The 17,016-nt window shown below is 33.1% G+C and overlaps 2 protein-coding genes across 2 annotated transcripts; one reads left to right on the plus strand and one right to left on the minus strand.

The window, feature by feature from the left end:
* The first annotated feature begins 6,729 nt into the window (after positions 1-6,729).
* LOC126718245 (uncharacterized) lies at positions 6,730-12,223 on the plus strand. Its single transcript, XM_050420355.1, has 11 exons — positions 6,730-7,051; positions 7,594-7,676; positions 7,810-7,945; positions 8,146-8,639; positions 8,724-8,771; positions 9,034-9,208; positions 10,067-10,179; positions 10,274-10,370; positions 10,489-10,708; positions 10,945-11,098; positions 11,385-12,223. Exons 1-11 carry the CDS (start codon positions 6,826-6,828, stop codon positions 11,796-11,798), a joined length of 2,160 nt encoding a protein of 719 aa, XP_050276312.1. The 5' UTR covers positions 6,730-6,825; the 3' UTR covers positions 11,799-12,223.
* An 873-nt stretch (positions 12,224-13,096) lies between these two features.
* On the minus strand, positions 13,097-16,698 carry LOC126718246 (uncharacterized). Its single transcript, XM_050420356.1, has 5 exons — positions 16,052-16,698; positions 14,781-14,937; positions 14,513-14,563; positions 14,168-14,260; positions 13,097-13,485 (listed from the first exon to the last, which is right to left on the minus strand). The coding sequence occupies exons 1-5, from the start codon at positions 16,174-16,176 to the stop codon at positions 13,414-13,416; spliced, it is 498 nt and encodes a 165-aa protein (XP_050276313.1). The 5' UTR covers positions 16,177-16,698; the 3' UTR covers positions 13,097-13,413.
* Positions 16,699-17,016: the final 318 nt, after the last annotated feature.

Below are 17,016 nucleotides of genomic sequence, written 5' to 3' on the forward strand. Positions count from 1 at the left end.
ATGTTCTTTAAATTCTTAGTACACATGTTAAATTTCATTCAAGTCGGATGTTATTTACTATTCAGTCAGTAAATTTATTTTTTATGCGTAATTTTAGACCACAAAAATTAGAAATTTAAATTTTATTGTTGATGACATAGTTATTGATCTTTGATCTTCTTGAAATTTTGCAAGTATGGAGAATATAATAAGAACATGTAATTCAAATGTGAGATTTTGAAAATTCACATCCAATAAAAAAAGATAAAAGGAGTTTGAAGGTTTTCTTTCTAATCAAGTTTGAAGAGAAACATTTTCCATTTAAAAATTCTTACATGTGACTATATGTTGCCATTGTGTATTTGGCATGTCATAATTATGATTTTGTTATTATAGAGATAATATGTCATCATAGGAGCATCCACGTGTGTTAATCAAATTATTATCAAATCATTTAAATAAGTTGCATGACTATTTAATAGTTCATTCCATTAAAAATACAAGTGAATGTTCATTTGAGTTGCCACATAGTTGATTGGAGAAACTTTCCACTAACTCAATTTGGTGAAGAAAAAAAAATCTGTAAATGAGATGTGAAATTTATGAGTAGTTTAAGCTTACTTATAAATAAATATAAATAAATAAATAAAAACTTGTTTTGTATGTTTATTTAACAAACAAGCTAAATTTTAGCCAAAGTTGAAACTCAATTATTAAATTAACCAATATGTAAACAAACTCGTTAAGTATAAAATTGGTTGTGTGTGTGTGTGTGTGGCTAAGAGCCTTGTACTTGTCTCTTAGTGTTCAAATCTCCTTTCCTTCGTTGATCAAGTTACACCCTTTATTAATACTAGTAAGTTGCTCGTGCGATGCATGAATAGTTTTGTAATATTTTACTTAAGATGGTTTTGAAAAACGTTACACATATATTATAAAGAAAAGTTAATCTAAATTAGAGTAAAGAAATGTATACATTTTGAGATATTAAAAATAAGTTTAGTAGCCTTCTCAAGGTAAGATTTTTTTTTTTTTTTTTTTTTTTGGTTTTAAATCATGAAACCAAAAGTAAATGCAAAAGAGTAATAGGATCATGAAAATCAACTAATTTGTGTTATGCTCACAAATTTTATACCATGAAATGAAAGTATGTCCAACTCTCTCACTATTTTCCATTCATCGATAGTGCGATATTAAGACATAGTGTGGTTAAGTGAGATGAATGTGTCTTATAGATGATTTAAAACCATGGTAGAATATAATTTTATATTGCGCACCAAATATTCTCTCTACTTATATACTCAAGACAAAAACTATCCAATCAAATTATCCAAACCTAAATCATATTTAACCCCTTAATTTAAAAAGAAAAAAGAAAATAAATTACCCGTAGGGATTTTGGTGGCTTGATGGTGGTGAGAGGCCAATATGATAGAGGTGTCAGTCTCTCATATTCCTCTCTCTCTCTCTGTCTCTCGCGCTCTCTCTCTCTCTCTCTCTCTCTCTCTCTCTCTCTCTCTTACAAATGCTTTGTCAATCTCAGGTCTTTTATTTTGGTAATAGTGAAATATTGTGTTTCATTTAACAATCCACAACATTTTTGTGTCTCTCTATCTCTCATCTAGGCCTTATCTAGTTAATTATTACTATTAGTCCTTAATCATTTTTTTTTTTTTTTTTTGCTTTTGTTTTTAATACTAAAATAGTGGGTATACTAAAAGATATTAAGACAAGAGAAAAATGTGTTGTAAACTTAAGCAATTAATGAGAGATTAATGAGATAATAGTAAAAATAAGTTAATGTGAACTTTTGGGTAACAGTAAAAAAAACTTAATGAAAAGAGGTAAAAAAAAGGCTAAATGTAAAATTAGAGCATCACATGACAAGACCTCATGCATTCTCGCATGAGGATTCTGCTTTTATATATATATATATATATATATATATATATATATATATATATATTGATATTGATTAGAACACTTAATAAATTTTTATTAAATTAATATTTAATAATCTCACCGTTGGATTATAAATTCTCACCCTTTATTAATGTTAGAACTTTAGAACACTCAATAACTTTTTATTAAATTAATATTTTAATAATCTCACTTTGGATTATAAATTATCATTTTTGTATCTTAAGGTTATAGTAAATAACATCAAATTAACATAAAATGTGGCATAACAGTAAAAAAAAAACTTAATGAAAAGAGGTAAAAAAAAAAAAAAAAGACTAAATGCAAAATTAGAGCATCACATGACAGGACCTCATGCATTCTCGCTTGAGGTTTTTGCTTTTATATATATATATATATATATAGATTGTGGGGACACAATTTGGAGCCCAAACCCCTATCTTGTGAAGTCCTGATCCAAAAAAAAACCCAACACAATGAATTTTGTAGAGTATGGGTCAAAGAACTAGGTTTAAATAAGTTAAACAGAGGCTTGCATGGGATAAAGGTACACATGGACAAGAACAAAAGTCGTTACGTTGAAAGATCTCACGGTTTGAGGAGACTAAAAACTTAATTTGTGTATACAGACCAGTACATTAGGGTTTCTTTGCATGCTACAGTATTCTACCTTCCTTTTTCCGTCCCCCTCCTTATGGGGGCTTCTATACATTATATAGGTCATTCCTTATCATCTGGGCTTTACACTTATTGATCATCCAAGCCTCCACTTGAGCACCCATCCCATCAGACACCTCTTTCAGTCTTTTGTGAGTTGTGGTAGCTAAGGTAACACTGTTCAGGGGTCTTTTCCACATTAATGCGGCCAGGAAAATAGCTGTAGTGCATTCAATGTGGTGGTGGCAACTTTTGTTTAGATATTTTGTGTTTCCTTCCTTTTCACGTATTTAGGGGATGGCCTTCAGTGGATTGGACGTACCTCCGCTCCGGATTTTCAGTGTCCTAGGAGGAATTCCTCCTTGGACCTTTTTTCTTTGTTTCCCGTGATAGGCTTAACATGGATCGCCTAAACCACGTTGCCTCCTCGGACAGGCTGGCGTCCTCAGACGGGCCCAAGGCCCAACTCGTTACTTTGGGCCATAGTCCCCACATAGATATTGATTAGAACACTTAATAACTTTTTTTTAAATTAATATTTAATAATCTCACCATTGGATTATAAGTTCTCACCCTTTATTAATGTTAGAGCTTTAGAACACTCAATAACTTTTTATTAAATTCATATTTTAATAATCTCAGTTTGGATTATAAATTATCATTTTTTTTCTAAATACAAACATGCCATATTTCATGTTGATGTTATTTACTATAACCTTAAGATACAAAACAAAACAAAAAAAAAAAACATAAATTTTAAACATTTTATGATAATATAATTAATAATCACTCATCATCTTGATATTTCAAAAGCATGGAGAGTATAAGGAAATAATGTAATTAATCTAATGGTTGATTTGTCAAACTACTCTTTTAATGAAAATTTTGTTGGAGATCAAAGCGGTAAACAATTAAATAAACAATGTGAATGTATAATGAACAAACAAGGAACTTTGGTGGCTTAGAGGCATGATAAGATTGTTGTCCTTAAACAATATTTGCCCCCAATTAAGGGTTGCTAATGGATTAAGGAAAATTTCCCTAATATAATTAAACCTTTTGGGCTTTACAAATATATATTTTGAAGAATACCCACAAAATTTCTAGTGTTGCTAAAAAAAAAAAATATATATATATATATATATATATATAGACTATGAAAGAGTTACAAATAAAGTGTTATGACTGTTAAAAAATACTCCCTCCGTCCCACTTTGTTTGTCCTGTTTGAAAAGTCAAATTTTTTAAAGGAATATCATTTATTATCTTGTCTACCTTTTAAAAAAGTATAAGTTTCCAAAACTACCCTTAAATAAATTTATCAAAAATTTGAATTATTAATAAAATAGGGGTATAATAGGAACATTAGTAAATTAATGACTTTTATTTTTAGAAACAGGACAATATTTTGGGACATCCCAAAATGGAATAGAGAACAAACAAAGTGGGACGGAGGGAGTAGTTAGAAACGATCTCTCAATGGTCACAAACATTTAAAAAGCAAGTGTGCAACTCTTGGCAATAAATTTTGCAAAAAGCGCAATTTTTACATAATCACTTTTCGAAATTATACAAAAACTCTCAGTATACTCTTGATCAATTGAAAAACACAATTTCATCCAACCTAATGTCTACCCAAAGTCTATCAAAAACACTATAAATTAATACACTTTCCACTTGCTTTTCTATTGTTTCTTTCAAATATCTCTCCTAAAGAGATATTAACACTCTTCTACTTCCAAAATGAGATCAAATAATATTCTTCCACTATTAATGTGGGATCAAACTTGTATTACAATATACTTGGATATACAAAATATCACTTATAATTACATCATGTGTGTGTCTATTAGGGGGGGGGGTGTCTGAAGGGACAATATTTAGAAGAAAGTTCCTACAATCCACCACATGCCAACTCAAAAGATTATCCACATTTTATTTTAGTCACATGACCTACTTATTAAACATATAATTTTTTTAAGTGTTTAATAAATCATGTGATTTAACAGACATGAATAGTCTTATGAATTGTCAAAAATGGGTTAGAGGAAATTCATTCAAACTTAGGTAAAGTTTCTTAAGTATTGTATTTTAAGTTCTCCAATTGAATTTAACCATGTGGTTGCATTACCAAAAAATCACATGGTTGAATATAATTGTTATTGAAAAAAAGTAACATTATCAAATTTAAATAGGAATCTAAGGAAATGGATCTTTTGTATACAGATATAAACAAATTAAACGGACCCATGTAAGACCAAGGGGCCATGGCCCATGGCCATTACACACCCCTTTTCCCTCAAATTTGGTTTTTATTTAATAATAATAAATAAATATCTAAAATTTGTCTCTTTAAGAATTCAATTGGTCCAAAGAGACTAAATTTTTTTTTTTTTTGAAATGATCAATCAGCATATAAATTGTGGCTCCCCTCTAAACAAAAATATTTTTAGCCCAACAAATTTCATAAATTTGTTTTCTATGCTTTTGGTGCTTTTTTTGAGAAACAACTTAATGCAACTAAAGTCCTTAGTGAACCCCCAAAAAACAATTCCTAATCAGCATAAATTTAGGGTAAACTGAGAAATAAGAGGTCAACCTTCTGGAAAGATATAATTATTTTATTTATGTTATAAGCTAGTTTATTGCTTTTATAAATGTATCTGCACAAGTGAATGCTTCCCTTTTTTCTTTTTCTTTTTTATCAATATATTTCATATCTCCCATAAAAAAAAAAATATATATATATATATATATATTTCATATCAGTTTTTTTTTTCTTCAAAATTTTGATGGGATGATAATAGATGCACACTTATCATTATTTGTATTTATCATCATTTCTTTATGAATTGTGTCAAATTGTTCCTACGAATCAACGACCTATCAACTTGTTTACAGAGTAATTTGTACTTGTCTATACTATTTATATTGCAACTACAGAATGGGCATTTTTTTGTCGTTAAAATTAATATTAATTTTAACATCACTGTTAACTATGTTAGATTTCATCTATTATGGGAACTATTTTGACATATATAATATCAAAAGGTTAGGGATTAAAGCGATAATGTGGATCATTTTGAAATATGAGATAAATTTTAGAGACCATAATAATAATAATAATTAAACATTGAAAAAAAAAAAAAAAAAACCATGGGTCAACTTGATCATCCCTTTACCACTGCATATCCTTGATGTGATGGTCACTCCACAAGTATAAGTGCTTGTAAGGTGTGGGAGGCAAAGGTCGAAGTTCAAGTCTCCAAGAGAGAGCTTCACACATATATATACTTAGATTAGGTTAGAGTAGATTATATTTTGTATTAAAAAAAAAAAAAAAAAAAACTTGATCATCCCATTGATTTAGGAGTAATTATTAAGTATTCATCGAGTACGACGATGCGATGCTCCTTCCTACTACATTTATGGTAGGTCCAACTGATTAAATTTATTGTGAGATTCATCATGAACGTAAAAAGAAATGAGATCACATCACCGTACTCCAATAATACATAATAATTTTACTTGATCTATTATGTCCAATTTAAGTTAATCAATTTTTCTATTTTGAAAGTTATCATGAATTTTGAGTAAAATTTTGTAACGTGACTTTGTGTTAGACTTAGAATCTCATTCCTTACCCCATGCAATTTAAAATATAAACTCTAATTCCTGAAACAATAATGCTAGTATATCATACATTTTCACACACGATCACAATTGTCCTACGTGGTAAACTGTGAGCGACGAAAAAAAATGGTGAGTTCATGTGATAGTAACAAACAACCAATTATAATTTGTCACATAAGATAATTATAGCAAAATATGTAAAAGTGCGTGGTAATAGCATTATTGTTGCTAGGTATTTACATTTTACCCTCCCGATTTGAATGAGTTAACATTCACGTTGGTAGTACTAAAAAATTTAGTTTTTACCAACTAAAAAAAGTTATTTTATCTATTTTAAATACCTCACTTTACAATACACTCAATATTAAAAGTACTTTTTTTTTTCTTTTTTTTTTAATAGCTTCATTTAAACTACTTTTTTAATCATTTTGTAAACCGTATAAATTTTAAATTTTACTAGTAGCACTGTAGCAGTGTTCTGAATGCTAAAATAACATTTTTAACATTTTTGCTATTAATGTGTCTGTCCGTCTCTATCTGATTTGAGTGGCGTTGTCAAAGAGGCATAAGGCGACGTCGTTTTGCTGCTACCGCTGCAAAGTTCAAACATTGTTGTTTTTTCCCAGTTACTGTGTCATGATGAGGGTTTTGGGGTTTATCAACAACAGCTTCAATGGCCTCCAAAAACACCAAGGTATTGCCAAAATCAAATTCAAAGCAAACCCACTTGGGTTCAATCAATTTCGAAGCAGAGGCTTATCAGACTCCAAGTTTTTCAATGGCAATGATACGGTGCTTCCGGTTCTTATCGTTGGTGCTGGACCAGTCGGTCTCGTTCTCTCTATACTTCTCACCAAACTGGGTATGCCTCTCTGACCCATTATGTTCTTTTTCATGTTCTTTCTCTTGGTGACTTGTTTGGTTGCCCAGAAAGTGTGGGAAGTGAAAACGAAATCTGGGTTCTTGCTTTTATTCAATGTTTTGTTAGTTTTAAATTTCACTTATTGTTTTCTGTAAAGATAAAAGATTGTGTTTTTTTTTTTTGGTGGGGTAGTAATAAAATGTGAATAATGAGAGTGTAAAGCTTGCTGGCAATATTGGTGCTTTTACTGTGTGTTAGTTCTATGTGTTATTGGAAAATGAATACTTTTTTTCTTTTTTTTGTGTGTGTGGAGTGTTGTGCTGGTATTGCATTTGAGTTGGGGTGTGTTAGAGTGTGGAAAAGGTGAAGCATCGTTTTCAATTTTTCAATTTTGGACTTTCTTGTAAGAGATTATTAGTATTATCCTTTTTTTTTTTTTTTACCGTGAATTGCCATTCATTGAAATATTTTTTGGATTTCCCTTGCACTTTGATGTGAGAGATGCATTTTAATTATATGCAAAAATTTTATGGTCTTTTTAGGTGTCAAATGTGCAGTTTTGGAGAAAGGCAAGAGTTTTTCTAAACATCCACAGGCACACTTCATCAACAATCGAACAATGGAGGTTGATTATCATATATGAAAGATAAAATTCATTTGGGCTGGTTAAAAATATGCTCTAAAAAAATTCTTTTGTTTGCTAAGCAGTCACTTTACGGGTTCCAATTTCATTAGAAATGTTTTGATTTACTTATCAGGTGTTTCGAAAGATAGACGGGCTGGCAGAAGAGATCCAGAGGTCTCAACCTCCTGTAGAACTATGGCGAAAGTTTATATATTGTACTTCGCTCTCTGGTTCTATTCTTGGTTCAGTGGACCATATGCAACCTCAAGGTGTGATTGATCTCTTCAGTATTTCAATATTGCCACTCGTAAGGCAATTTTCTTATGTTTAATTATTGCATGACAATCAGTCTTCCTTGTAGATCTGTAGAGATTAAATAATGGGATGTGCTTATTTTTATATGTGAACTGTGAAGTTGTGGCCTTCGAAAGATTAAGCATGACCTGATTCTCTTGTTTCTTGGAACCAGATTTTGAGAAAATTGTGAGTCCTATCTCTGTTGCGCACTTCTCACAGTACAAGTTAACTGCATCTCTACTTAAGCAGCTAGAAGATCTTAGTTTCCATATTCATACATCAGAAGCCTTTGAAGGCCTTAATTGTAGGCCCCTCAAGGGACAGGAAATTTTAATGGGGCATGAGTGTGTATCCATTGATGCCACTGGTCAATGTGTTGATGTCACCGTTGCTTTCCTCAAGGAAGGGAAGTACATGGAGAAGAATATTCAGTGTAATATCCTTGTTGGTGCTGATGGTGCAGGAAGTACCATACGAAAGCTTGTAGGAATAGATTTGAGAGGTGAGAAAGACATGCAAAAGCTTGTCAGTGTTCATTTTCTGAGCAGAGACCTTGGACAATACTTGATAAATGAGAGACCTGGTATGCTATTTTTTATCTTCAATACTGAAGCCATTGGGGTCCTTGTTGCTCATGATCTCAAGCAAGGGGAATTTGTATTACAGGTATTGCAATATTAGATAACGACACTATTTTAATTTGCACCATTTTCAGAAATTTTAAATTACTGGCTGCTCATTATCTTACAGATGCCATTCTATCCACCTCAGCAAAACATTGAAGATTTCAGCCCTGAGGTACTTCTGTTCACTACAAATAAATAAATAAATATACATATTTAAAAAAAAAAAAAATGAAACAAGATAAGTCTATTCTTAACATTGTCAGTGTCCTAACTTGTCTTCTCAAAGATAAAGGACAATTCCTATTTAGTTTGAGAAAGTGAAGCTATTAGTTACACTCCTGATACTTTACATGTGATGAACATGCTGAGCATTTGTGAGGCATAGTTATGAAATTTATTGTAAGTTTTTCTGTGAAGGATTCAACTTTTTGTAGATATGCAAGAAGTTGATATTCAAATTGGTCGGTCGAGAGCTTTCAAACATAGATGTGATCGATATAAAGCCATGGGTGATGCATGCGGAAGTTGCTGAGAAGTTTGTATGCAATGACAATCGAATAATACTAGCTGGTGATGCTGCTCATCGGTTCCCTCCAGCTGGTGGTTTTGGTAAGTAGCCCTCTTTTTGTGTCAACAGTGCAATTCCTCTAGTCTATTGATGAATTTTTTTCCCCAGAAGTTCGTAGCAACATTGTGACTTATAAACATCAAAGTTACACAGAAAAAATCATGAATCCTTAGGTGTGGGATTTTATTTATTTATTTATTTTTATGCAATAAAATTGTTGGGAAGAACCTGTTGTAACACTTTGTGATGTGTGCCTCTCTAAGGATGCTCAAGTTGCTAGCTTTAAGCTTTTGTTTTGGTGGACGTGGACTCTAGTAATGCATTGTAATGTGATTTGTGTTATGTATGGTGTTAACACATGAGGGAAAGGCTGTGTGTCATGAAGCTACCATATTGATATGTTTACACTTTACAGCTTATTTGAGGTTGTATTTGAATTTGACACAAAATATTTTGGGGTTAGGATGTAGGATTTAGTGACATCAATAGAATACTCTTGTTTTTGAAATGAATGAAGGAACTTTTTGTAGTGTACAAAAATATTTAAAACATTCATGCGTGTGGAGGTCAACAACCATTTATAGCACACAAATGCTAATAATTCGAAGTTTTCTATATGCTGTGCAACTGATGGTTAACTGAGTCATTACGTTTCCATGCCTTCTCGTAATCAGAAGTCATAGAAAGTAACAAGTATCAGAGTTAAATACATATAGACATGGTATTGGATTGGATCTTGCACTGTACTGAAACCAGATGGCCTTTTAGGTAGGACTCAAGAAAAGGGTCCACGTCCTGCTTGATGATACTACTTGTGGCAAGGGGAGGACTATTCCTAGTTATTTTGGTTAATACCGAAGAAAAATAATCAGTTGAACAATTTTACATGACTTATGCAGGAATGAATACTGGCATTCAAGATGCTCATAATCTTGCTTGGAAAATAGCTTCTGTTGTAAAGGGTATTGCACCATCTTCAATACTTGAAACTTATGAAACGGAACGTAAGCCGGTATTACTTTCTTCCACATTTTTATTTTGGTGCATGTTGCAAATTAATTTTTAATTTAAATAAATTTTTAATTTCTATTATTCTTCATCATCAGATTGCCATCTTCAATACGGCACTTAGTGTGCAAAACTTCAGAGCAGCCATGTCAGTTCCAGCTGCACTTGGTCTTGATCCAACTATTGCAAACTCTGGTAATCAATAAATATAGCCACTGATTCAAGTCTTTTGGACCCTGAGATGTTTTCACTTCCTTGTTCATTACTCATTAGTGACATGTAGTTATAATTGTCCCTTTTGCTGGAATTGCAGTACATCAAGTCATTAATAGTGGAGTTGGTTCTGTTTTACCTTCTGGACTACAGAGGGCAATTCTGGATGGAATTTTTACAATAGGCCGTGCACAGCTCTCTGAACATCTTCTGAATGAAAGCCATCCACTTGGATCTATGAGGCTTGCTAAATTAAGACATATATTTGAAGAAGGAAAGAGCCTTCAACTCCAGTTCCCTGCCGAGGATCTTGGTTTCAGGTGTAACCTCTTTTCAATTTCTATCTTTGGTGCAGCTACTTCATTGAAAATTCTTAAAGTTGATTTCAACCTTGTGCTGAAATTCCTGATATGATTAAAAAATTTAACTAGTCCTAGACTCCTAGTGTTCTGTAGCTGTAACTAATATTGTGGCTTTGTAGACAAATCTGATGAATGGATCATCAACCGAATGAGCGTTATCTTTATAACCATCTAATTCTAGGCCACTGATTTAGGTACCGGAAGGGAGCACTAATTCCTGAGAGTGACAGTGTGCTGGCTGCCCCAGAACAGCCTACTGGTCGTCGGAGGGACTATATTCCTTCTGCAGATCCAGGGTCAAGGCTGCCCCATATGAATGTGAAGGTGTTATCCAATTTATCAAATGAGGTATATAGTCACTTTTGTTTTGTTTCCATCTGATAATGTTTTCAGAGGGAGGAAATAATCTTGCTCAGAATTACCTCTAAGGGTCCTTTCATCATCCCAGATGTTAGATTAATCAGAACTATTTTAGAAACCGGGAATTCTATGTCCCAGTTGCTCATCCAGCAATTAGACTAAATTTAAAAATATTTTAATGGCACGTGTAAAGCTTGTGGGTGCTTAAGTGCTTATAAATGGTAGCATGTCGTGTTTTCCATTTTTGTTAATTTATTTTCAAGTTTTTTTGTAGGAGATCTGTTCTACACTGGATCTTGTATCCGGAGACAAAGTTGAGTTCCTTTTGATTATTGCACCAGTTGAAGAGTCTTATCATCTTGCTCATGCTGCATTCAAGTTGGCTAAGGAATTTGAAGTTTCTGCTAAGGTATGTGTTTTATGGTCTGCTGGTACTAAAGGAATTGAAGGAGGAAGTAATGCTGCATTGACACCTTGGGAGAATTACATAGATGCTGTGGAAGTTAAAAGGTCATCCACTTCACCATCATGGTGGGATATCTGTCAGATGACTGACAAAGGAGCCATCCTAGTTAGGCCTGATGAGCACATTGCTTGGCGTGCAAAGTCGAGAGTTGTCGGGGATCCTATTATGGAGATGAAAAGGGTTTTTTCTGCAATATTGGGTGTAGATTCTACCAAAAGATAGGAAACCATATACTAACACTCTGACCTGTATTTGAATTCTGCACATGCGTTGGAAGGAGATGTCTTACCTGCAAGTAGCTACATACCTCTTGCAATCTGGATGTGCAGGCCTGATTGATTTATTCTTTCATGAGATAGATTAAATTTTGAATAAGTATAGTGATAATCTTTTCCACGGTTGTTGAGATGATAAACTGAGTGGTGGGTAATAAAAGTAGTGTTAAGTGGTGAGTTTATATTAAAGCAATTGTTCACCTCTCAAAACTTGCTGTCGTATTAAGTTGTGAGAAAAAGTTGTATAAGAGCTGTTTAATATTTTGGCTGGGAATAACCACAATACATTGTATATGTTTCTGCCCTTTTAAGCTTGCTAATGCCAAAAGTAGTGGTATATATCAATATGCGATATATTCAGTACCTATTTAACCTTTTGTTTAGTTTATATTCTGTATGTAATCCTCTCTCACAGCATGTGTAGGTATAATTATACAAATTCCCTGTTGTAAATAAGCTCAAATTTGTTTAATAAGAAAATTAATCAAGCTTAAATGTAATCTAGCTTGTTGATGCATTCAAGCCCGAATTATATTCGGAATAAGACTAAATGAATCACATTGAATTTTTACCACCCTAATTGGTATTTGTACAGTTGCTGGTGAGTGATTGGCTCAAAAAATATAAAATCAAAGTCTTTGAGATGGGACAGAGCAAGATGTATTACTGCATTAATATTTAACGAGATTTAGGAAAAATCTTAGATAATTTGTGTGCTTTTTTCTTTGTTTTACATTACTATTTCATATTTTAGAAGGTAAGGAAGATTATTAGATGTATCATGTATGCTTTCTGTTCGTTTTAAATATGGTTCATGGAAAAGATGTAGCAATTCTAAAGACGAGAAATAAATGGGAGAAGGGGTAAAAATAAAAAAATAAAAAAAAACCTCACATAGGTGAACCCAGGTACCAGATAAAATAAATATGAGAAAATGATACAAAATCAGCTATGAAGGGAGAATTCAGCAAGCGGGTGTAACTTTATTCATGCTGTTAGAAATTGGAAGTCCTTCCTTTGGGTGGGTGTATTTTTTCCTGAGCTAAAGAGATTTAAGATTGCAGGATCAGAAGTTAAAAAAAAGGACCAAAAGCATCCTTATTTCATGCCCTTAGTCACATATTATAAACTGTCACAAAACATAACTTCAAGTCATCCAAATAACATAAGCATTGGCGGATCTTGAAGTTGCTTTTACAAAGGGATTTTTACAAGGGTCACAGAGACCAAAATATGGCTCAAGGCTTAGTAATATCAAAGCAACAATTGTATTGTCATCAAATTGGCATTGTACAAGCAAGATTTTTCCTTTCTTTTGGAAGGTTAAAATGGTTTTGTTACATCAAACACTATTCAATCAATCAGATTACACCTTCTGAATGCTAGGGTTTATACGAAAAGAGAGTAGTTCAATACAAGAACATGCTAACAAGATCATAAAGTTTTGTATTCAAATGTAAAATAGCCACTCTAGGCAACGGATCTGCTGAATTGCAATTCTGTCCAACTGCTTAATCAGAGATGCTGCTTGATGATATCCATGATCTACTAGAGCAGCAAGCTTATCTGGTAAACAGGTTGATCAAATGGCCAATAACTCCCGTGACAATACCAAGCAAGCAGCCAGCAATAACCTGTAATCAAACAATGATATAAAAGAATGACAACCACCACCAACATAGAAACAATTCATTTCACAGCTTCTCTTCAAGGTATGTTATAAATAGGATCCGGATCCTCAAATCACAACTTGCAACTCTGTTCCTTGATAAGCTAAGGAGTTGAACCAAATGATACATTCCCAGAAGGTGAAAATTATAACCATCTAGAAGTACTAATCCTGAAGGGACCAGAAATACAGCAATATGTCATATTAGGCACACCGTGAACTCAATATAAATGAATTTTAATCTCGTATATGGGATTATATGGTACATGATGCTAAGTGAAGTCAGAATTTCTAAGAAAATAGCATTTAAATTCTCTGAAGTCTCAGCTTCTGACAATTTAAAGCTAGGAACTGAATAGACGTACTTACATTGAAGAAACAACTTATTTTAACAATACAATCCTGTGCAATCTACAGAGCAACTATTGTTTGTGGGGATATTAAGATTATCAAGTATCTTCATCAAAAGAATATCCATATAATTTTAACAAAACATGGCAGGTTAGGGAAGTTAAAAACATCATAATCTCAATCAATGAAGAACAACTCAAGCTAAATGGATGTTCTCGAGATACATAGACTAAAATTCCTTGAATTCTAATAAAGTATCATGCGGATTTACCATCTAATCATAGAAGACAGCATACCTGAGGAGGGGTATGACCAAGAAGTTCACGCAATGGTCTGCTCTCAGCCAGAGGATGCTCGGCGGGAAGTTCATATACAATTTGATTCAAAACCTAAAGAATGTCCAGTTTGAATACATGAAACAAATTAGCTAAAAAGAAAACAAGATGCCCATGTATCTCAATGGTATCAAAATAGCTGTTAATCGAATGCATTCTAAAAACAAAAGCTTCTTTTAGAATTCAATTCTTAGATATGACTTGGGAGTTAAGAGAGTCATGGGAGAAAGCTTGTGCGAGAAACAAAGAGGAGAGGGTTTTGTTGGGGGGGGGGAAAGAAAACCAAGATCAGCAAAAGCATCAAACCTCTGCTTGGCGTCCAGCATGTAATCTTACACCAGTGGCATCATACATCACCTGCCATGAAATTCTCTACATCAGAGACCTCCCCACATTACAGATAACACATTGTTTGAAAATACTTAACAGGATGCAAATAAATAACAACTAAAGCTGAACTTCAAAATAAATGTTCAGATGCTATAGTAACACAAGTTTTAAAGAAATATCTATGAGGGTTATATTTATATTTCTCATTAGCCAATCACAAGTAGATGCAGAGAGGGGGTCATACAACACATGCTAAGACCAATGCAGTTGCAAACACAGATCCTCCAAAGCCTTCTTGGAACCCGACGGCTGCAGCAAGAGCAGTAACAGTCGCAGAATGAGATGATGGCATTCCACCAGACCCAACAATTTGCTTGAGATCCCATCGTCTTTCCTTATACCTGCAAATCTATAAAGATTAAGACTCTTAGGATAAATTAAAGTCAAGCAGGACTGCCGCATCAATCTAAGTAGAATTATAAGAGTCACATATAGCTAGAAACCCCTTTAACTAAGCTCAAAAAAGCATTCAGATAAGCTTGCAACTAGAAAATTGAAATCTAACAATATATCTAGAATTTGCCGAAAATATTAAAGAACTCCTCTCTACCAACATTCATTTTATCATATCATATTTTTTTTTTTTTTTTTGATAACATAGGAGAACTTCACTCAGATTAGTTGCACGTCGCAGAGCATACTGTACAACAATCCTCATTGTTAATCAAACTCCTACGGGCAACTGACCCCACCCGCCAGAACCAGTTACCGGGTAATTCAGGGGCTTTTCACCCCTGACGGGCTAAGCAGTTTATCCTCATGCCCAGGAGGCATCATATCATATCATATCATATTTATAAGAACCAAATGATTATTAGTATTAGGTAATTAGAACATCAACCAACCCATGGAATCCTACTTTAGTCTTGTACCTAGCCATCCTTGCCCTCGTTCTATCATGCCCCAAATGGCTGTTTCGATCATTGGCATATGAAAATTCAAGTCAATGGCACCAAAACAAGAAAGCAATACCCCAAAAAAAAAAAAATGCCATCATTAGAACATATATGAGCTAATGCATTGACCTCACAAGTCAAGTCATTTGGAGAAGTCATAGCGAGTTAGCAACAACCCATTATCTTGATGGGGATTAATGGAATTAAACGTAGCTAAATGTCACCAAAAATAAAATAAAAAAATTGAACCCAATGAAACTTGGGACTTGAAAAGAATTTTATTAAATTGACTTCATAAGTTTCTAAAACAGTTTATATTCATTTCAAGATCTGGGCAAGGCCAAATCCGCTTAATAAATGCGCTACGATCACAAAGCAAAATCACAATATATTTAATCTAAACAAACAAACCCCATCATAAAAATTGAATTGGATTGTTGCAAAAAGAAAACGAAACCCAAGTCAGATCCAAAGTAAAGAATCGCAAGAAAGAAGAAAAACTCAATAAAAGAAAACAAGAGAGAGAGAGAGAGAGAGAGAATAGAAGTAGAGAAAATACCAGGAGGTGAAGACCTTGATAAATTGGGCCATAGCGAAAGCTGTGAAAGCAGAAATGAGTGGATAATTCGTAAAGATTGAGGATGAGAAGGACGAGGAAGACGATGAAGCCGATGTAGCATCCATCTCTCTCTCTCTCTCTCTCTCTCTGTGTCTCTGTGTCTTTAGCTCTCTACAAAATACTAATCAGATATACAAAGAAAATATACTCTTTATAATTTTGTGGGTCTTTTGTATTTGTAGGTAGTGAAGAAAACAAAATTAAAAAATTTTAAAAATTTTGGAGAGAAAAGAAAGTTGGTAGAAGTGTGAAAGGAGGAGGAAAGGTAGGACTGGTTGTTTTGGTTTTTTTTTTTGGGGGGGTTTCAGCAATACATGTATGTATGTATGTATATATAGAAGGATCTGAAATTCTGAAAAAGAAAGCGTTTGTTAAGGTGGCGAGTTCAAGTGGGAGTTTGAAGAAAGATTCTTGTTGTTGTTGTTCTTGCTTTTAAGGCATTGGATTTGTTTGGGGAGCTGACATGTTTTTGGTTTTGGTTTTTGGTTTTGGTTTTTGGTTTCTTGTTCTGCGTTCTTATTAACTAACGGTCTTTGCTTTCTCTTTCTCCCTCTCTCTGTCTTTCTTATTAGGTTCAATCTGAATATGCCTCCTTCCTCACTTCTTGTCTAGAATATACCACAACTTTCCCTCTTCTTCTTTTTATATTTTTGCCAATCATATTTTATTGTCACGTTGAGTTGAGGCGGTAATCATTTTCATTTTCCCATCGGTCATTTTGTGGGTTTTTTTTTTTTTTTTTTTTTTAATTTTTTTATAGTTATTACAAGACCTAATGTATGTAGAATCATGAAGTGTGTAATCAAAATCTTATAATAATGACTACGTTTACCCAAAAAAAAAAAAAAAAAAAAAAAAGGGTAAAATAAGACAGGAATATGGTTTTCTCAATTCTCATCAATATT

The sequence above is a fragment of the Quercus robur genome, chromosome 3, assembly GCF_932294415.1.
Source record: "Quercus robur chromosome 3, dhQueRobu3.1, whole genome shotgun sequence".
Classification (NCBI taxonomy): Eukaryota; Viridiplantae; Streptophyta; class Magnoliopsida; order Fagales; family Fagaceae; genus Quercus; species Quercus robur.